Genomic DNA, 22,633 nt, shown 5'->3' with positions numbered 1-22,633 from the left:
ATGTGTACTTTCCAAAAATATATGGGTTTGGGGGGTAAACATATAATTCTGTGTTTTTACCCCACAAAAAATGCAGTCAATGTGTTGATTTCTCAGTAGCTGAAGTAAAGTCCTGAACAATTTGGATGTGCTAACTACATATTGGTGTCTCTAAATGCCAGATACTTTGGTAAACCTATGCATAATGGGTATCAAATTGTTCAGTGGACCCCTGGCAATCATATTTCAGGTGCTTTTTCTTGGTACCTAATATAGTTTGGGATATGCGGAGCAGCAAAATAAAACCTTTGAAATGATTTTTCAGAATTTTGAATTTTTTGTTGAAAAACCGCTATGTTCAGACAAGCTTTTATGTTTGGTAGTTGGGAGTAGAGAGACATAGTTACCCATTTTGTAATCGGCAGAATGTGTACTTTTCAAAAATGTATGGTTTTCTGGGGTAAACCTACGGTTTCAGGATTTTTTGCCTTGGAATCTAAAGCATGCCGTTTTCTGCCTTAGTGCTTTCAAAATTTGGTAATAGACTGCCGGGAGTTTTTGCTGTACAGAAATCCTAAATCTCCCTAAAACTATACATATCTGGTATTGGCACGTTCGAGAGACATAAGGCTTTCCAAATCAGTTGGATTTTCATCCGTAAAATGAAATATTTTTCTGGTATAAATTGATATACGATGAAAAATGGTAATTTTTCATTTTTTTTTGGTATTTAGCACTATAAATTTTTTTGCACAGGTGTAAATACATGAAAACTCAGGCAGATTTAGAAAGCTCAGTTTCTACCGAAAAAAACAATGTATAGTTTTCCTAGGTAAACTATAGGTTTCCCCTCAGAAAATGCCCCTAAAGTGAGAGAGCACAAAATGTTTCAAAAACGGCTGGCATTTCGCGTAACCAAAATGTGAAATTCTGCTGGCACTTAAAAGGTTAATAAATGTGCCTCTAAAAGTTAAATTAAAGGTGAACCAACCTTTTAATATGTTCTGAGCAGTGAATGTCTGCGTTATCAGAATAATTAGCCGGCAACATGGAATCACTTCAGCTGTCGTGCCCTCCCACTGCTCGAATAAAATATCACTGTGTGCAAAGACACAACAACACAGGTTTATTCCTAAAGAATCGTTGTTTTATCAGCTGGTACATTTACAAAAAACAATCTTATTTAAACAACTCATTTCTATTATTTATTTCACATTGGTCCGTATTTACAGCCGGATAAAACAGAAATGTGCACAAGAAATGCAGCTGGATATTACGGAACCGGGAAACACGCTCGTTATCCTCATGGTCTGAAAGTGTTGGACATATTCCAAAGAAGAACTCCAGGGATGGAACAAATGTTTTTATCTGGGAAAAGAATCCTTCACGAAACCAGAGATGTTAAGTCTTGGCACAAAGTTTCTCTTTAAAAAGACAATGAAAAATGCGATTTCCTCCGAAGGTATCAGAGGAGAGCAGGTTTCTGCCTCGACTTGTACAAAGGAAAACGGCATAAATCGTTTTTGAACAAATTCATATGAAAAGTACATGAAAGTCATGTTTGTAAGTTTGTGGTGTCTCCTGAGATACCTGGGCTGTTAGAAGGACACGGCAGCTGTTCAATGCTATCGGCTGTGTCCTCTCCTGGGCTGACATCTTTCATCTGTGTGAAAGGCTCCACTGATGCGGAACATGTGACACATCCCTGCGGATTTAAGAGTCAAAAAGTGTTATAATTTAATGTTATAGTGCAGAGAATCCCAGCTTTAGCTAGTTATACAATACATCATAGTGGAAGCTTTAGCTATAAACTTTCACCCACAATTAGGGATGCACCGAATCCACTATTTTGGATTCGGCCAAACCCCTGAATCGTTCTTGAAAGATTCAGCCTAATACTGAACCAAATCCGCATATGCAAATTAGGGGTGGGAAGGGGAAAATTTTTTCACTTCCTTGTTTTGTGACAAAAAGTCACACAATTTCCCTCTCCGTCCCTAATTTGCATATGCTAATTAGGATTCGGGCAGGCAGAATGATTCGACCGAATCTGAATACTGCTGAAAATGGATGAATCCCGAACCGAATCCTGGATTCGGTGCATCCCTACCCACAATCTAGCCGATGTTTCACCAATCTGTTTGCAGTAATAGGGTTTTTTTTATTATTATTTTTGAATGTACTAGAAGCTGGGGACCCAGAATTGTTGCTCTTATTTACTGGTCACCTGCTTGGAATCTTATAGTTGTGTCATGTCTGATGCACAGTCCTTAAAGGGATACTGTCATGGGAAAAAATATAATTTCAAAATGAATCAGTTAATAGTGCTGCTTCAGCAGAATTCTGCACTGAAATTCATTTCTCAAAAGAGCAAACAGATTTTTTTATATTCAACTTTGAAATCTGACATGGGGCTAGACATATTGTCAATTTCCCAGCTGCCCCAAGTCATGTGACTTGTGCTCTGATAAACTTCAATCACTCTTTACTGCAAGTTAGAGTGATATCACTCCCCTCCCTTTTCCCCCCAGCAGCCAAACAAAAGAACAATGGGAATGTAACCAGATAGCAGCTCCCTAACACAAGATAACAGCTGCCTGGTAGATCTAAGAACAACACTCAATAGTAAAAACCCAAGTCCCACTGAGACACATTGAGAAGGAAAAACAGCAGCCTGCCAGAAAGCATTTCTCTCCTAAAGTGCAGACACAAGTCACATGACTGGGGGCAGCTGGGACATTGACAAAACATTGTCAAAATTGAATATAAATAAAATCTGTTTGCTCTTTTGAGAAATGGATTTCAGTGAAGAATTCTGCTGGAGTAGCACTATTAACTGATGCGGTTTGAAAAAAACATGTTTTCCAATGACAGGATCCCTTTAACAAACTGGCTCCCCAGTCATTGCGCTCCCTTTATATCACAAGCAAGTGTGACAATAATTCCCGCAGACTCCTAGGGGGAGATGTTGAGGTACATTCTCTTATTTACCCCTCCCTTAAGCTACTTATTGCTTACTTGAGTATCAATTTCTTGTGGAATAGTTCGATTACGAATCCAAGAATGCACTTCAGCAAGTTCTTCCTTCTGCTCTTCAGTGAACCACGGCTGCTTGTTGCGCATTGCTGTCAGTTTTTCCAAGTCCTCTTTCAGTAAAGCTTCTTTATCCCTACAAAGCAAAACAGAAACAGTAAGTTTCATGCCGAATAGTAAGGTGTCAGGTCTCAAAGGCCTTAATTAAAATTTCTGCATTGTTTCTGAAATAATCAAGTTTATCTTCACTATTCCTCTCTCAGCATTTGTTTCTCTTTATTTTCTCTTCATGTAGCAGGGTGGATTGGGTGTCAGATATTCATTGACAGTTAAATCCAATATATCTTATAGAGAAGCTCCTTTTACCTAGAAGATGTATTAGACTGCACTCTATTAAAATCCCCAGACATCCCGTCTCTCTACATGCAGAATTTGTGCAAAAGGCAGTTATTTTGTAAGATTTTGTTTGTACTGGAATCAGTTATTTGAGTGAGCTCTAATACATCTGCTAGGAAAGGAAGCCCCCCCCCCTATAAGATATATTGGATCATTCATCTGATACCCAACTGCTGCATGAAAAGAGAATAAAGAGGAAAAAGATGCTGAGAGAGGGATAATGAGTATAAACTTGATTATTTCAGAAATGATGCAGAATATTTAATTGTATTTAGAAAGTTTCTTACTTCAGTATGAGGAAGCTTAGATTAGATTTTCATGATAGTTCCCCATTAAATATAAGGTAACAACTGTCTAAGGAGCAAGATAGGAGGGATTGGCAGCTATGACAATTTCTAAGGAGTCGGCAGCTTATTGGCCTGTGTGTGGGGCCATCCGATGGGCTTCCCCGATCAATATCTGGCAGAAAGTCGGCCAGATCTCGATATGGCAGGTTAAAAAATCCCGTCGGATCACGGCCGCATCTGTGCGTTTATGCAGTTCCGCGATCTGACCGCCAGTATCGGATGCATTATGATGCCCCCCTAGGGGCCACAATCGGATCAGCCCAATTTTGCCAAGCTCAATGTGGGCATATCGGGGAGAGATCCACTTGTTTGACGACATCGCCATACAAGCGGATCTCTACGTCTTTGGCCACCTTTATACATAAACCTCGACCCCCTCCTATACTTTTGCTTCTCAGCAGCTGCTTCCTATGTTTTCACACCACTGGCTTCAAGCAACACTTCAGAATTCAGGAACAAAATGATTGGATGCTCTGTATGCTTCAAGCCAAAGCCTCACAGCAGAGAGCACCCTGACTGCAATATTTCAGTAGGCTGATGTCTTTCTATTGATGTAATTCTATTATTTAAGAGTCATCAGCCTGAAAACTATGGACCTGTTCATCTGACATCTTTGACTAAAGAATATTGGCCTGGAGCATAATATTTGTAGGATTACAAAAAGTAATGGTAGTAAATGAAACTTTTTGGACCATTGTTATTAGCGGAGGACTGCAAGGGACTGCCCTAATTCCTTTATTTTTTTTAAATGTATTAATGACCTTGAGGCTGGCATTGTAAGTAATGTCTTTATTTGCGTTCCAGGTAGGATGTTGCTGCTTTCCAGAGAAATCTAATTCAACTGGAAAGCTGAGCAGCAATTCAGAAAATGAGGTTCAGTGCTGAAGAATGCAAGATTATACACTTGCACAAATATAATAAATGCAAGATATATACTGAATGGTGGTGCAGTGTGTGTAGGGTGTCCTTGATTGAGAAGAATTTGGGAATTTTTTGTGATCAGATGTGCAACTGTAGACCATGTCAGTCAGTGGGCCTCATTTATAAACACTGGGCAAATTTGCCCATTTTTTTCAGCCAGCTATAGATTGAAAACTGAAAGCAATAATCTGATTGGTTGAAATAAGTCACTGCCCAGGTGCAAATTTGCCCAGTGTTTATAAATAACCCCCAGTGTCTGCTAAATCTAATAACATATTGTCGTGCATAAAACAAAGCATTGACTTGAGTGATTTTAAAATAATTTTGCCTGTTTATAGACGCTTGGTAAGGCCTCGCATTGAGTATGCAGTTCAGTTTTGAAGGATGTGTGCAGAGATGTTTAACTAAACGGATATGTAAGGGAATGTAACAGTTAAACTACAAGGAAAGACTATCAAAGTTGGGGTTGTCTAGTTCTCTGGAGAAGAGGAACTTACGATTACTCTTTATATGTACATTTTAGCATGACAGATAGATATGACAGATGGCCTTTAAACTTGGGGAACAGAATTTTCGCTTGAAATTGCAAAAAAGTTTCTTCACGATGAGGGGCAGAGTATGTTTGTGTTTTCTCTGCCTCTTTTCTACTTACACATGGTCAACAACATGGCCTCTCTTTATTTCTTACTTTATTTCTATGTGTGTTGCTTTGTAATAGGCTACATCCACCTGTATTATTGCTCCAACAGTGGGACAATGGTTGCCTGTTGCTTCTGTACCAAGGGAACACGCCAAACCACAGCTCCAACGTATTTATTTTGTTAGACTTTCTGAACTTTATATTACTTTGAGCTTGGACAGATACATGTTCTGATAATGTGCTTATTTATATCTGAGGGGGGAGTAAGTTTAGGGAAAACCAAAACAATATTGCACTGATGATCTGCATAGTAATTGTAATAAAGTAGAAAAATCCGGAATGTTTTACTAAAAACTAAAGCCAGAATACATCTTCAAAACAAGTCCTATTTATTGCATTCATGTTTAGTATTTAGGTGTATATAGATGAATACTGCTGGTTAATCTGGAGAAGTAGTGGAGGCTAGCTTGAAATCCATAAACTGCACCTCAGAAAGTAGCCAAACGGTCTTTACTAAATGTGATCTACAAGTGGTTGATTTTGGTAAACAGAAGGAGCTGAATCTAATGAGAACAGGTGCTGGGAGGAGATTATATAGCTATAGGGCATATTTATTGTGCTGTGTAAAATTAAATTCGCCAAAACAAATGGTGTAAAATAAATGGTGAATTTATCAAGGTGTGTATAATTTTACGCCGTGCAAACGGCAGATTTCCCACCGTTATTTTTTGCCGTTTTTTTTTTTTTTTTTTACAAGACGAAGCCTGGGGATTTGTCGGGTATTATCCTGCTGTATTTTACACAGCAAAATAAATATGTCCCTAAAAGCGGTACAGGTATGGCATTCATTTTCTGGAAACCTTTTATCTAGGAAGCTCAGAAATATGGAAAGGCCATCTCCTATATCATTTATTTTAAGCAAATAATTAATATTTATTTCATGATTGCCCCTCTAATTAAATAGTGCCTTATACTTACTTACTATGGTGACCCAAGTTACAAAAAACCCCCGGTACCAAGCAATCTGTATAATAAATCCCATACTCGTGTTTTCATTCTGGGGTATTGTAGGGATATAGCATGTTACACTGTGTTGCATTCTATACACAAAGTGAAAATATCCTATAATGTAGGGATATAAAGCTGTTAAACACACCAGGCAATGACCCAATTACATTTGCTAGGAAACAGATAACAAAATGAACTAAAAAGCTTTTGTTGTGAATGAGGGCAAGCTTTCTTACCTTTTAGGTACCTGATAGGTCATCATAATAGGTGTAGGTGTGCGCTCAATCATAGTCCAAATAGAGTCCCTGGGAGCTTTGGAGAAATCATCCTCCACAACATCCTGACGTTTATGGCCTTTCTTGGAGGTATCAGATGACTTGCTGGCAAAATAGTTGCTACTGTTGCTACTCCCTGTAGACCATAATGATACAAATAAATAAAAAATGTAGTTATAGAAATGATCAAAAATGTATGTTTCATCTATCTATCTTTCTCTCTTTATATCTTTCTCTCTTTATATCTTTCTCTCTTTATATCTTTCTCTCTTTATATCTTTCTCTCTTTATATCTTTCTCTCTTTATATCTCTCTCTATCTCTCTCTCTCTCTCTATGTCTCTCTCTCTACGTCTCTCTCTCTACGTCTCTCTCTCTACGTCTCTCTCTCTACGTCTCTCTCTCTACGTCTCTCTCTCTACGTCTCTCTCTCTCTCTCTCTCTCTCTCTCTCTCTCTCTCTCTCTCTCCCTCTCTCTACCTCTCTCTACCTCTCTCTACCTCTCTCTACCTCTCTCTACCTCTCTCTACCTCTCTCTACCTCTCTCTACCTCTCTCTACCTCTCTCTACCTCTCTCTACCTCTCTCTACCTCTCTCTACCTCTCTCTACCTCTCTCTACCTCTCTCTACCTCTCTCTACCTCTCTCTACCTCTCTATACCTCTCTCTACCTCTCTCTACCTCTCTATACCTCTCTATACCTCTCTATACCTCTCTATACCTCTCTATACCTCTCTATACCTCTCTATACCTCTCTATACCTCTCTATATCTCTCTATATCTCTCTATACCTCTCTATATCTCTCTATATCTCTCTATATCTATCTGGACAAAAAAGTAGTGAGGCAATTTAAAAATTAATCTTCTATTTAAGGAGATTTCAGAGATATCTTCCAAGTGAAAGATTTTAAAAGGCATTCATTACCTATACCACTTCCAGATGTCCCGTTTGAGGTAGAACCGTTGGAGCCAGATCTTAAAGAACTGGAATTTGCTGATCCACGTCCAGATGCTGCAGATCCAGTGCCAGACTGGGAATCTTCTTGGAGTAAAAGGTCAAAAAGTTCACTAGAAGCAGAGTGGCTGTCATTGTTCCCACTATCCTCTGCTGCCTAAAAGGTGAACACCAACAATGCGCTCAACAGTCAGCTTTGATGAACTTTAAAGACACACAGCACACCAAACACTCTATAAAAAATTAAGGCCCACAGGTAAAACCTTAAAAGAGAGTGAGTGTGTTCCAGATTCTTTTTAATGTAACGTGGAAATATGATGCTAGGCAGCACTCAGGCGCAGTAAACGAGCTCCACTCCCACAAGAAAGATTAGCAACCAAAAAGCTATGTGCAAAACTGTCAGTTACTGTATCTCTACTATTATTATTGTAAAGAATCATCACTATTGCTATATATAACACACTTACACATTTTATATCCACTTGGCTCTCCTCGTTGGTTCCCTCTTCTTGCTCCATAGGCTTGGGTAACTCTTCCTGAAGAAGAACAAGCTGAAGCGGAGAGCTGCTCCTTGAATTGCTAAACATTTGTGGATCTTCACTTTGAGCCTCTTGCTCTTCTGCTGACATAGGAGAAGATGCTCGAGAGGTTGGGTCAACAAAGTCTGTGGGTACCTGAGAAGGCATGCTTTGTGGAGCACTGGACATTTCAGCATATGGATAGGAAGGTGAACAAGGAAAATGAGTGGGGAAAAAAGGTGGAGGTATCTGTGGGGGTATCTGTGGGTTCATTTGGGGATACATATTGTAATTTGGGAGAAGGACTGCCATGAATGTTCCCATATATGGAGAAGCAAATCCTGGATAAGCAGGCAGATTGTAAGACATATTTGATTGCTGAGGAGTAGGTGCTATAGATGAAGCTACATTGTTGCCTGTTACTGGTGGCATCTGTGGGAGTGGAAATCCAGGCATGGGATAAGCTGGCTGGATAGGAATCATCACTGGAGGGGGAAAGCCCATACTTGAGGGGCTTGGATGAGATACTTCAGATGGTGGCCAAGACGGTGGAAGAGGCCCTGACCTTCTTGGCCGGGGGGGTAAATTTGGATGAGAACCATTACTGTCAGAGGATTCCATGGGTTTCTGTCGCTTGTGTTTTGCTTGTTTCTTTCCTTTTTTCCAAGCAGCAGGAGCAGTCGGTTGTGAAGAATGTTCACCTGCAACAATACGCTTGATTATTAGGTGAAATAGTCATGCAGGTATGCCTAGTATGGTCAGTCACAGAAGAACAAAATGAAAAAGAAGAACATGAACAGAAGAAGATTGTTCACTTTAAAAAGACAACCAGCAATGTAGTAAACGGCTTTAGGGGAAAAAAAACCCAATCTATAAAAACTATATTGTAGATGGAGTACAGTTAAAGGAGAAGGAAAGCTACGGAGGCATTTATTGCCAATAAATTAGCTGCAATAGTGCAAGCTAGAATGCTATATTTATTCTGTAGAATGTTTTACCATACCTGAGTAAAAAGCTCTAGGAACTCTCTGTTTGTTTAGAATAGGAGCTGCAGTATTAATGTGGTGTGACATCACTTCCTGTCTGAGTCTCTCCCTGCTCTGGGCTCAGATTACAGTAGAGAAGGGAGGGGTGGGGGGAGAGGAGCAAACTGAGCATGCTCTTGCCCAGGGCAATGAGGTTTAAGCTGAGGCAGGAAGTCTGATACAGAAGCCCATGTGTACACAAAAGAAGGAAAGAAATGCAGTGTTTCTTTTGACAGGGGACTCAGAGCAAGATTAATTTGGGGGTTTACTGGTATATTTAGATGGACCTTTCTGATAAGGCTTACTTAGTTTTAACCTTTCCTTCTCCTTTAATAATATGCTGTGACATTTGGATACAAGGCTACTGGTGACTGTTGGTTACGAAATTGTAAAATTGAAGAATGTGATACACGTCTTGGCTGAAAAATCAAATTCAAGTCTTCAAATAAACCCCAGTAACTATACACACACACATACAGACCTATTTATTCACTTAAATATATACACATATACCTTTACATTTTCAGATAACAATAGGCTTGTAAATTATTTTTGCTCAAAAAGTCATCCAAGCCACTATTAAAAGGCTGTCATCAGTCTGAAGAGCCACCTTCATTGCTTAAAATGAAATTTCAGTTCCTGAAGTATCTGGTTATTTGATCTTTTCAGTGTGTAAAGAGATCCCCCGCTGTCTACAATGTACTTGTAAAGTTCTCCAGAATAAACAGTCCCAACCATGACAGCCTACCCTCCACTTCATTTACATTTAAAGGAGAACTGAAGCTTAAAGGGATTCGGTCATGCTTTTCATGGTGTAGTTTTTATTTCTAAATTAATTCACTCTACCATGTACCATTTTTTAACCTAACAAGTGTATTTTTTCTTAGATGTATTATTGGTGTGTAGGCAGACATCTCAAGTAATTTTGCCTGGTCATGTGCTTTCAGAAAGATCCAGTGCTGCACTGTGGAACTGCATTCTCACAGGCTGTTGCTTCTCCTACTCAATGTCACAGTGGGACATGGATTTTTATTATTGAGTGCTGTTCTTATATCTGCCAGAGAGCTGCTATCTGTTTACCTACCCATTGTTCTGTTGTTTGGCTGCTGGAGGGGGGGGGGGAGAAGGGAGGGGGTGCAACTAGCATCAGAATTTAATAACCAGCCCTGTAGCATGAGCTTATATTACAGACAAACCTCATTTGCGGCTTGATAATTTGCTACGACCCCTAAGCTTAGCTTCTCAACAGCTGCTCAGAGCCCACTGAGCATGTGAGTGTCGCAGACACTTTCAAAGATGGTGAGACCCCCTGTGACAAGTTTGAAATCCTGGATCGTTGCTGCTATTGAGATGCTGAAATTTTAGGCTGACGCAATAAGTTCATTTTTATCCATAATCACTTTTAATAGTTCTCCTTTAAATTTACCACTGATCTAGTAAAAAAGGAAAACAAAATGATGTATGCCTGTCTTTTCTATAATGTACAACCCTAACTGCCACCAGTCTGTACAATGGCGCTATAGTATTTTTACATACAGTAGTTAAAGTTCTAAAGTTTGCTTTTCTAAAACATAGAGAGATTTTGTTGACCCAATGCTTGCTTGATTTTGCAACAACCATTAAATTACATAATATAATGATCACTATCAAACAGATGTTCTAGTACATTTGTAATTTATTCGGGGATCACTAAATCCAATATATTGGTAGCCATACTGAACTTGTTGAGGAAAAAGTAACTGCAGAAATTCTGAGTATGGCTCAGGCCAGAATGGTAGAGCAGCAACATGATGTTAAAGTTATTTAAATTATTAGTTAAATTATTGCTCAAAGTTGACATTATTGGAGCATACCTTGCTCATGAGAACAGCCTTTACTTCTGCCGTCTTGTTGGAGGTAGCTGCTATACGGAGACTGGAGAATCCTTTGCTGAAATCTATCGACATATTCCTGCTCTTCTTTCTGTGTGTGCGCAGATAAAACTTCCTTTGTTAAGCCAATCTGCTTAAATTCTTCAGGAGCAACAGCGGAACCAGGTGCTTGTGAAGACTTCATTTCTATTTGCTCAATCCCGCCAGCAGCATCTTCTAGGGCAAGAACTTCTTCATAGAAAGAAAACAAGTGAGTGTCATTTACACAGGAAAGCTAATAAACCGCACAATATTTAAGACAGACAATGCAATGTATTGTTTAGGGGGGAATGTAATATGTTTCATTAGTGCAAAAACCATTGTGAATGTTACTGACCGCGTTTGGGTACTTTTTGACCAATTACTGACCTCAACAACTTCCTCGCAAAGTTTGCAACCAAATGGCTTTTGCGAACTTTTGTAGTGTATTTAATAAAATTTCACAATCGCAAAGCGTATTCCGCGGCAAAATATTTAACGAAACTCCAGAGCAGGTGTTAACACTGACTTTTTCTTAGCGATGCAATATTTGTCAGCGATTTTCCACTGTGAGCAGTGCTACACATTCACAAAAACGCCACTTTAAAGAACACTTTTTAATTACATTTCCCAGTTAGCATCTAAATGGTCACAGCATGTAAAATGCCCATAAATATAGGTCTTGTGATTTCCTTTTTTTTTTTTTTTATTTCAGAATTACATTTTGAAAAAAATAATTTGATATTTTGACTAAAGGAACCCAGGTAAAAGCAGTATGCATTATTTCCGTTCCCAGATTTCCAAAAATAAAATTAATTGAAATTAAGGTAAAAGGTTATAAATTACTGTCCAAGAGACACTGCATCTAGTCAATGACCATTGCCAACCTTTTATTGATTGAAAGGGATGTTTTAAAGGGGTTGTTCACCTATAAATTAACTTTTAGACAATTTGCAATTGGGTTTAATTTTCTATTATTTGTGGTTTTTGAGTTATTTCGTTTTTTCTTCAGCGGCTCTCCAGGTTGCAATTCCAACAATCTGGTTGCTAGGGGTCAAATTACCCTAGAAACCATGCATTGATTTGAATAATTGATTGGAATATAAATAGGAGAGGGCCTGAACAGAGAGTTATAACAAGTAGCAATAATAATAATAAATGTGTATCCTTACAGAGCATGTGTTTTTAGATGGGGTCAGTGACCCCATTTGAAAGCTGTAAAGAGTCAGATAAAGAAGGCAAATAATTAAAAAACGATAAAAAATAAATAATGAAGACCAATTTAAAGGTTTCTTAGAATTAGCCATTCCATAACATACAAAATGTTAACTTGAAGGTAAACACCCCTTTAATGAAAAATTACACCCATAAATCAACTTTTGATTGCTTAATATAAAATACCTTCCAAGTTAAAAGACACACAATCTGATGGTTATCCCATTACATACCTGACTCAGGCTGTGGAACATGAACAATGGTACTGCTGAAGCTACATTGACTGGTGACAGAGACCACACTCATGGCCTTGATAGAAAGAGTCAAATCCGTCAGAGGAGCTCCAACCACAGCTGCTGTTGTCTGAGCATCTGCCGTCACCATTGATTCTGCTGATAACGGTCTTGTGTCGATGGGCGCTGTTATTTCAGGAACATCTTACAAAATATAAGACAACGGTACTGACAATGAGTTCAAAATTCATTTTGTGACAGTTTGCTACTTTTTTTCACAGAGCTCTGGAGGTCTAACAATTTTTTTCCCCCCAAATGGAAACCTTATATTTTAAAAACACTTAGGGGCTGATTCACTAAGGGTTGAATATCGAGGGTTAATTAACCCTCGATATTCGACTAGGAATTAAAATCCTTCGACTTCGAAGTCGAAGGATTTAGCGCAAATACTGCGATCGTACGATCGAAGGATTATAATCCAACGATCGAAGGAATATCCTTCGATCAAAAAAATTTAGGAAAGCCTATGGGGACCTTCCCCATAGGCTAACATTGACTTCGGTAGCTTTTATCTGCCGAAGTAGGGGGTCAAAGTTTTTTTTAAAGAGACAGTACTTCGACTATCAAATGGTCGAATAGTCGAACGATTTTAAGTTCGAATCCTTCGATTCGAAGTCGAAGGTCGAAGTAGCCCATTCGATGGTCGAAGTAGCCCAAAAAATACTTCGAAATTCGAAGTTTTTTTACTTCGAATCCTTCACTCGAATTTAGTGAATCGGCCCCCTAGGGTAAAGGCACAATTGCAGATTTGGGGAGATTAGTCGACCCGGCGATAAATCGCCTTTTCTTTGGGACGACAATCTCCCAAACTGCCTTCCCCTACCTTCCCGCCGGTTATAATGAAAAATCGCAAGCGGGATTGGCACTCGCGCCGCTTCGTTTTCTAAAGTCGCCCTAAATTGCCTCACGACTAATCTCCCTGAATCTGCCCGTGTGCCCTTAACCCTTAAAGGAGAATTCAACCTGTAATAATAAAAATCCATCCACCCTACCCTGGGTAGACTCCCCTCTAAATCCCATTAGCATGCAGATAGAACATTCTGGGCAAATCTTTTATAGGGTTTGCTTTTGTTCACATTAAGCAAGAAATTAATAAAGAATGCGTTTTTTAACAAAAACAAAGACATTGTGAGAGTTAACATTGCTGTTTTTAACAGTTATTTCTATTAAAAATACAGTAATATGTATGCAGGGAAACGTCCTGCTGTGTTTTACACTAGCCTACTAGAACTACAAGTCAGAAGCAGCTCCAAATTATGCTCATTAAAGTAAAAGTAACACCAAAAATGAAAGTGTTTTAAAGTAATGAACATATCATGTAGTGTTGCCCTGCACTGGTAAAACTGATGTATTTGCTTCAGACACACTACTATAGTTCATAAAACAAGCTGCTGTGTAGCAATGGGAATAATTGAAAAAAGGCTAAATGGTGCAGGATAAATAGTGGATAACAGATAACACCATTATGTTGTACAGATCTTATCTGCTATCTGCTGTGTAACCTGAGGCTTTACAGCTTTGAATGTCTGCCCCCATTGCTACACAGCAGCTTATTTATATAAACAATAGTAGTGTTTCTGAAGCAAACATAGCAGTTTTACCAGCGCAGGGCAACACTGCATTATATTTTTATTAGGGATGCACCGAATCCAGGATTCGGTTCGGGATTCGGCAAGGATTCGGCCGAATCCTTCTGCCCGGCCAAACCGAATCCGAATTTGCATATGCAAATTAGGGGCGGGGAGGGAAATCGCGTGACTTTTTGTTACAAAACAAGGAAGCAAAAAATATTTGCCCCTTCCCACCCTTAATTTACATTTGCAAATTAGGATTTGATTCGGTATTCGGCCTAATCTTTCGAGAAGGATTCGTAGGTTCGGCCGAATCCAAAATAGTGGATTCGGTGCATCCCTAATTCTTATTATTTTAAAACACTTATTTTTTATGTTACTGTTCCTTTAAGTGCAAAGGAAATCTGTCCCACTAAAACAAAAATACAAGCAACCTGCATCATTATTCCTTAAAATGAACAGCCATACTATAGGAAAATCTATCAATTCATATGTTGGTTACCTTCTAAAGCCTCCAGCTCAATTGGCCCTTGCAGACCCTGCTTGTCGTCTTCAGAAGATGAAGACGCTGTGTTTGTAGAGGATCGACATTTCCTCTTCAGTGCTGGGATGTTGTAGCTCTCCAGATACCTGTTCAAAAAACATAAACATGAGGCAAACAGTTAGGGGCAGATTTACTAAGGTTCGAGTGAATTTTCAAAGTTAAAAAAGTTTGAATTTCTAAATAATTTTTTGAATACTTCGACCATCGCATATGATACTACGACTTCGAATTTACTTACATTCGAAGTAAAAAATTGTTCGAATATTCGACCATTCGATAATCAAAGTAATGTCTCTTTAAAAAAACTTCGACTTCAATACTTCGCCAAATTAAACCTGCCGAAGTGCTATGTTAGCCTATCGGGACCTTCTACAACCATTTTCTAAGTCTTTGTACATCGAAGGAAAATCCTTCGATCGTACGCTAAAATCCTTGGAATCGTTCGATTCGAAGGATTTAATTTTCTTTCGACCGTTTGAACGCTAAATTCGGTGAAAAATCCTTCGACTCTGATATTTTTTTATTTGGAATTCGACCCTTAGTAAATCTGCCCCCTAGTCTTGGTATTATCAAATAACTTGATGTTGTATAAATGCTAAAGGTAAAATATTGCATTCTTATCAATTAAGCACTATTAATACAAGTATAATATATTATATTGTTGTCTGATAACAAAAGGAAGCACTTCCCTATTTATCTGTACATAAAATTACAGTTCACACATTTTGTCTGCAGTTTTACATGACCACACACAGAAACATATGCAAAATACAAGTTTATCTCTCTCTCTCTCTTTTATATATCTACAATCTGAAAATAAGTATGTGGATGTAACACACAATAGCTGTGATAATTTGCCTTTGCATTTGAATCTTTACAGATGCTGTACCAATTCTTCCAAGCTATTCGCCAAGGAAAGTACAACCACCCTCCAGAGATTGAGAATCACTTGATACTCCGGTTAGCAGAAAACTGCACTGGCCAGGGTTACTTTTCACCAAGCACCATGTAGCAATCCTCTTCCTTCCCTTCTTTTTTTAATGCACAGAAGAGTAAAGTTTTACTTTTCACTGTACTGCACATGTGTACCCATGGGAAGAAAGAGGAAGCAGGAAGAGGATTGCTCAGTGGTGCTCCCCGTTATAGTAACTGGGAGGTGCCTTTTTTCTATTAAAAAATATAGAGAACATTACCGAATTATACTGTCCACACAGTTGATTTGCTGGTATGATGGCATGTGTTGCCCCTTCCTTGATGCATCACAGGTGGATGTTGCTTGCCCATCTGTTGTAGTATTTTCTTGCTGTGGCTTTACAAATGTATTGGGCTTTGCTGTTGAAGAACATTTTGTAAAAATTGTGATTTTCTAGAACAGCGTTTTATATTTATAACAAGATTTAAAGGAGAACTAACCCCTAAAAATGAATATGGTTAAAAATGACACATTTTACATACTGAACTTATTCTAACAGCCTAAAGTTTCAGCTTCAGCAATGATCCAGGACTTAAAACTTGTCACGGGGGGGGGGGGGGGTCGCCGTCTCGGAAAGAGTCTGCGACACTCACATGCTCAGTGGGTTTAAAGCAGCTGTTGAGAAGCTAAGCTTAGGGCTCGTCACTAATTATCAAGCAGAAAATGTGTTTAGCCTGTAATATAAGATGATGCTACAATGCGGATTATTAAATTCTCATGCTAGTTGCACTGGTTTCTGTGCTGCCAATTATCTGTATTAATTACTAATCAGCCTTATATTGTGACATTTCTATTCTATGTGTACTGTATATTGTGAGTGGGTCCCTAAGCTCAGTAAGTGACAGCAGCACAGAGCATGAGCAGTGAATCAGCAGAAAAGAAGATGGGGGAATTACTGGGGCATATTTGAAACCACAGATCTTTAGGGCAAGGCCAGACGTGGCGTTTTTACGTTGCATTTTTAAAAAAGAACAGCCAGGCGTATATATATGCCACTGAAACCACATGCGACCTTCAACATGCGTTTTTAAGCACGTAGGATTCTTTTCCCAACATGCACTTCTCATTGTTTTCATTATTCTCACTGAGAGTTTGGACGCCATATTTAAAATATGCTGCGTATTTACACTAAGTGTGGTTTCAAACGTGCAGATCTCATAGAGTCTATCGATTTGGTAATTTCTTGACGTATTGGCGTTTCTGCTAAAAAACGCCAATACTGGAGTCCTGTGGCGGATTTCAGCTTGCAAGTGCCTTGTGTGAATTGCCATAGTGCGTTTTCCAATAGTTTTAGTGGTACTGCAGTTTATGTGTATTTACGCCTGGCTTTTCTTTTTTAAAAAACGCAGCAAAAACGCCACGTCTGGCCTTGCCCTTACTGCTAAAAGTCTGTGGTTGTCTTGTCTGGTACAGAAGCCCAAAACATCATGTACAATATTTCTGCCATAATTCTTTAGTTAGGCTTTAGTTCTCCTTTAAAATGACTGTACTATTTAGAGTAGTAGTTCAAAAACTGTGGGGTCTAAAGTAGGCACAGGAGGATTGCAGCCTGTTTGTTAAAGGAAGAAGGTGTATTTGTTTTCCGTTATACATACACCTGAATCGTCCTAGATATTCCTAGAACTATGAATGAATGATGAATACACCAATGTTTTCATGGGATTATTAGGGATGCACGGAATCCTGGATTCGTTACGCGATTTGGCCTTTTTCAGCAGGATCTGGCTGAATCCTTCTGCCTGGCCGAACCGAATCCTAATTTGCACATGCAAATTAGGGGTGGGAAGGGAAATCGCGTGATTTTTTGGTCACAAAACAAGGAACTAAAAAAAGGTTTCCCCTTCCCATCCCTAATTTGCATATGCAAACTAGGATTCGGTTCGGCCGAATCCAAAATAGTGTATTCGGTGCATCCCTAATGTTTTAGTTAAAGGAGGCCCTAATCAAAAGGTTTGACCTACAAAAGGGCCTCAAATAAAGATCCAACAATCACAGTCTGGATTGATCTGGAAGGAATCTAGAAAGCAATGCCGAGTAGGAAGTAAGTAAAATTCCAGAGGTGTAGTAGACAATCCTTCTGCAAGTTGTTTCTACAACTACTATGACTATGTTTTAGCTGTCCATAGTGTTAATGGGAAGTCCACCATTTTTACATACTGATTCTGAAATACTATCCTTCATTAGCCCCATTACCCATTCTCACCTCTGTTTAGATCTTTCTTGGGTTGGTCCTTTTTCTTGGGCTGTGGCTTGCTTCGTGTTTCAATATACACTTGCTGACCAATATTTTTAATACGATTAATGTCCGTACACACTTGTTTTAATGACATCTGTAGTTAAGAACAAAAAAGAGGAGAAGCCAAGCAAAATGTGGAAAGAGAAATAGATTTCATCATATTACACTTTTAAGCCGTTTGATGGTTCTAAGCAGAAGATTTTTTTTTTTGGGAGGTTTTGGGGAATATTTATTACAAACTATTACTGTCAAAACAATACTTCAGTGAGCTAAAATATAAATAATATAAAGAGTCTTGCAAAATTATGCAGGCCCTTGACCAATTCTCTTATTTAACTTAAAATTCTCTTGTTCACCGTCAAACACTTTTTTTCAGTTAAGTTGTTTTGAGAGAGTTCACCGAAAATAAATACTTTTTCCAATTACTTTATATTTTCTAAGGATTCGAGGATTCTGCTTAACCCCCGAATCCTTCGCAAAACATTCGGTTAAATACCGAACCAAATCTGAATCCTGATTTGCATATGCAAATTAGGGATGGGAAGGGGGAAACATTTTTTATTTCCTGTTTTGTGACAAAGTCACGTGATTTCCCTACCCAACCCTAATTTGCATATGCAAATTAGGATTCGGTTTGGCCAAGCAGAAGGATTCGTCCGAATCCGAATCCTGCAGAAAAAGGCCGAATCCCGAGTCCGAATTCAGGAGAAGCGAGGGATCTCCACAGTCCACTAGAGTGAAATTTCATCACTCTCCATTTATTTTTATAGGATTTTTAAAAGAGTATTTATCAATGGGTGAATGTGAAAGTTCACCCTTTGATAAAGATGTCTTTAAAAATGCCATAGAAATGAATGGAGAGTGGCGGTATTTCACTCGAGTGGACTGTGGAGATCTCTAACTTCACTCTTTGATAAATATACCCCGCAAGAGAGAGAATAGGTCCTCATCTTTCCTAAATGTTGTAGTGATTATTTTGCCATGTATGTGCACTACACTCAGTTCTATGTATCCCTTGTGGGTATTTAAGAGTGCTGCATGTACATTATAGTAAAATGTCTACCTTTAGGGGCACATTTACTAAGCTCGAGTGAAGGATTAGAATGAAAAAAACTTCGAATTTCGAAGTTTTGTTTTGGGTACTTTGACCATCGCATAGGCTACTTCGACTTCGAATCGAACGATTCGAAGTAAAAATCGTACGACTATTCAACTATTCGATAGTCGAAGTACTGTCTCTTTAAAAAAAAAAAAAAAACTTTGACTACCTACTTCGCCACTTAAAACCTACCGAGCACCAATGTTAGCCTATGGGGACCTTCCCCATAAGCTTTCTAAGCTTTTTTTGATCGAAGGAAAATCCTTCTATTGATGGATTAAAATCCTTTAAATGGAACGATTTTTCCTTCGATCGAAGTATTTGCGATATTCGAAGTCGAAGGATTTTACTTCGAGGGTTAACTAACCCTCGATATTCGACCAATAGTAAATGTGCCCCTTAGTATTCTGCAAAATCCCTATCAGTGAAAAGCTATTGAATACAATTTTGTCATGATATGTTAAAAAGAGATACTAAGGAAGAGGCTTTGATAAAATACAGTGTCGTTTTAAAAAATAAATAAAAAGCAATAATTTACCGGTTCTTTTTGGGTTTCATCCACACAATTTCCATTTGAATCACTGGATGACGCTATGCTGATGTAATGCTCATAAGAGCCATTGCTTCCTAAGCTTCCATATCCACTGGAACCATTATTATGAACAGGCTAGCCCAGGGAAAAAAATGTAACAATTAGAAAAATGAAAAACTAGTATAAGAACTGAATTAAGCTTGGTAGCTTAATATCTGCATAATGAAAGTGTAATTTTAAGAAACTTTCCAATACACTACCTAAAACATTCCACTGATTTATTATTTGTATACAGGTATGGGACCTGTTATCCAGAATGCTCGGGACCTGGGGTTTTCCGGATAACAGATCTTTCTGTAATTTGGATCTTCATACCTTAGTTTACTAGAAAATCATTTAAACATTTAAACAACCAAATAGGATAGTTTTGCTTCCAATAAGGATTAATTATATCTTGTTGGGATCAAGTACAATCTACTGTTTTATTATTACAGAGAAAAAGTAAATCATTTTTAAAAATCTGGATTGTTTGGATAAAATGGAGTCTATGGGAGACAGCCATTCCGTAATTCGGAGCTTTCTGGATAATGGGTTTCTGGATAATGGATCCCATACCTGTATTACTTTGTCATTGAAATCACACCTGATCACATCTGGCTGCATGGCATGTTACAGTAGCCAGCCCACCTCCAATTTCCAGCCAAAACTCAACTTCCCACAATGCCTTGTACACATGCAAAGCATTGTGAGAATTGTAGCGTAGGCTGGAGGAGAGCCGAGTACTGATGCATTGGTTTCAAGGACCAACATCAATTTTTTACCAAACCCTCTTGCGCTCCACTTCAGAAAAGGCGACATGGTGACGATCAATCGTGCAGCGCTCGATTTCTCCTCCCCTCCTCTTCTCCCCTGTCTTCTATAAGGAGGGCAGAGAGAAATCGAGCGCCGTACGATGGATCACCTGATGGCCTTTTTTGAAGAGGAGCGCAAGTGGAGTTCAGGTTAATTATTTCTAACTAAAGACTTTGCGATTTTAAAGTTTAATATGTGTTGGTGATTTTTTTCATAGAATATTAACAATTTTTTTTTTAATTTATGTTACTGGTTCTTTAATGTACATGTAGTTAGAAGCAGCAAATGCAGAGAGTAGCAAAGACAGACAGATACTGTTTTAACAGAAAGCACTAAAAAATATTTACATTAAAATATATTGGAAGGTTTTGACTTAAGAGTTATTCGAATTTGAAATGTGTGGTGTTTGTGTTGTATGAGCACGGTGCATGATAACTCACTCCAGATACAGGCAAAAAGCTCTTTCCTCAAGATTCAAAGAGCAGCAACAATCCATGTGACGGATGAGTCAGGGACAATTGAGCTATTGCTGATTAGTCTGGGCAGATGAAATCCTTTCAGCGTCCCATTCACAAATTACTAGATTTGGCTGAATATCAATCCAAATCTGGACCTCAATTTGTGTATTCAAATTTGAGATAAATTAATAAAATTGCATCATCTGTGAACAACAATTGCTGCTTTTCATTGCCCAGAGGTATGAGATCAGTTATCCAGAAACACATTAACCGAATTACGGAAAGATTGTCTCCCATAGTCGCCATTATAATCAAATAATCCAATTTTTTTTTTAATTTTTCATTATTCTCTGTAATAATAAGACAGTATCTTGTAATTGATCCAAACTAAGGTATAACTAATCCTTACTGGAAGCAAACCCAGATTATTGGGTTTATTTAATGTTTATGTGATTTTCTAGCAAATTTACGATATGAAGATCCAAATTAAAGAAAGATCTGTTATCCGGAAAACCCAAGGTCCCGAGCATTCTGGATAACAGGCCCCATAGCTGTACTGAAACTGCAAAGAATGCTGCTATTCTTGCATATATATTTGACAGAGTTTAAGAATATTCCTTACTTGCAAAAAGACCTTGTAAATCTGGCCTTGCAATTCTTTTATCTCCTTATCAACACTGAGAATTTCTTTGCTCGGCGCAGCAAAAACATCTTCATTAAGCGGTCCCCTGTAATAAAACAAAACAAATTTGGTTTAATAAGACAAAATATGCTACTCACTATCATGATAAGAAGAATATTATAACGATGAATAAACTTACGTTCTGACTTTATGTCGACCAATGATAAACGCCACCTTTCTGCTCCACGGATTGACAAAGCTTGACCAGCTAGTGTCCAGTGTTATATAGTCCCCATTTTGAGTGCAGAACCTGATAGGAGAGTGCTCAAATGGAGGCTGTCCAGCATACTTCAAAACTTAAAAAAAAAAAAAAGATTTAGATATAACTACATGCTACAGTATATACACACACCTCAGTCTAAATATACATACTGATTTTTACTTGAACAGTATCCCTTTATATTGAAGCATGCAAAATGTGGCAGTGGCAGGCAATTTATACATTATACATTATAATACATTTACTTCAAAATGTGAAATTCCCCATTTACTAACCAATAATAGTTATTTAATACTAATGTGCGATTTTAGATGATTGTGGGTTCTTTGCCAAGATTAAAACAGTTGCAATGGTTGGCAAGCATCTACCTTTTTTATGCATTGCTAGCATTAAAGGACGATCCTCTGGGTGCAAATACATCAGGAGAGACGTTCCAACCAAGTCTTGTGGCAAGTAGCCCAATAAAGGTACAGCTCTGAAATAAAAAACAAAACTGACCGTAAATAAGCAAAAGAAAAAAAAAAAAAAAAAAAAAAAAAAAGTCATGCATGTATAGATTATGGCAGGCTATAGCTCCAGTATTGGAAAATAACACTATATTTGCATATGTCATATGAAGTGACTGGACTCTTTTTTGCAGGTTGCAGTTCAATTTTCCCACTAAGTTAGGAGCCTGATTATAATAAAATAATTATGGTGCACAATATCTGTTAACCCCTTGGTAAGGTTGTGAGGCCATGATATCCATAAGAGGGCCAAATCCATCCCATGATCCTCCGGTTTTACAGACATGCTACAAATTCTGCAGAGCAAGTAAACACAAAACATTAAACCATAAAGAATGCTTACCGATCATCAACTTCAAGAAAAACACAGCCCGGCGTGTGAGTAGTTGTAAATATTCTTTTGTCCAAAGGGATTCTGGGAGCTAAAACATAATAAATAGAGGGAAACGTACAGTATAATTATATGAT

The 22,633-nt window shown here is 38.3% G+C and overlaps 1 protein-coding gene across 2 annotated transcripts in view; it reads right to left on the bottom strand.

Moving 5' to 3' along the window:
* Positions 1-1,104: 1,104 nt before the first annotated feature.
* per3.S (period circadian regulator 3 S homeolog) overlaps positions 1,105-22,633 on the bottom strand; it is a 38,607-nt gene continuing 17,078 nt past the window's right edge. Inside the window, exons 8-22 of one of the 2 annotated variants that reach the window (XM_018227991.2) lie at positions 22,509-22,587; positions 22,028-22,134; positions 21,579-21,735; positions 21,380-21,485; positions 19,454-19,582; positions 17,784-17,910; positions 15,801-15,939; positions 14,566-14,693; positions 12,433-12,636; positions 10,949-11,197; positions 8,020-8,771; positions 7,523-7,709; positions 6,561-6,735; positions 2,998-3,148; positions 1,105-1,684 (exon numbers count right to left, since the gene is read on the bottom strand). In XM_018227991.2, coding sequence (XP_018083480.1) covers positions 1,535-1,684; positions 2,998-3,148; positions 6,561-6,735; positions 7,523-7,709; positions 8,020-8,771; positions 10,949-11,197; positions 12,433-12,636; positions 14,566-14,693; positions 15,801-15,939; positions 17,784-17,910; positions 19,454-19,582; positions 21,380-21,485; positions 21,579-21,735; positions 22,028-22,134; positions 22,509-22,587 — 2,840 coding nt within the window. In that variant the 3' untranslated portion in view covers positions 1,105-1,534. The remainder of the gene's footprint in view (positions 1,685-2,997; positions 3,149-6,560; positions 6,736-7,522; positions 7,710-8,019; positions 8,772-10,948; positions 11,198-12,432; positions 12,637-14,565; positions 14,694-15,800; positions 15,940-17,783; positions 17,911-19,453; positions 19,583-21,379; positions 21,486-21,578; positions 21,736-22,027; positions 22,135-22,508; positions 22,588-22,633) is intronic. The other variant, XM_018227992.2, reaches the window with a different exon arrangement.

The sequence above is a fragment of the Xenopus laevis genome, chromosome 7S, assembly GCF_017654675.1.
Source record: "Xenopus laevis strain J_2021 chromosome 7S, Xenopus_laevis_v10.1, whole genome shotgun sequence".
NCBI lineage: Eukaryota > Metazoa > Chordata > Amphibia > Anura > Pipidae > Xenopus > Xenopus laevis.
The sequence above is the reverse complement of the archived record's forward strand: the minus strand, read 5'-3'. Positions and strand labels throughout refer to the sequence as shown.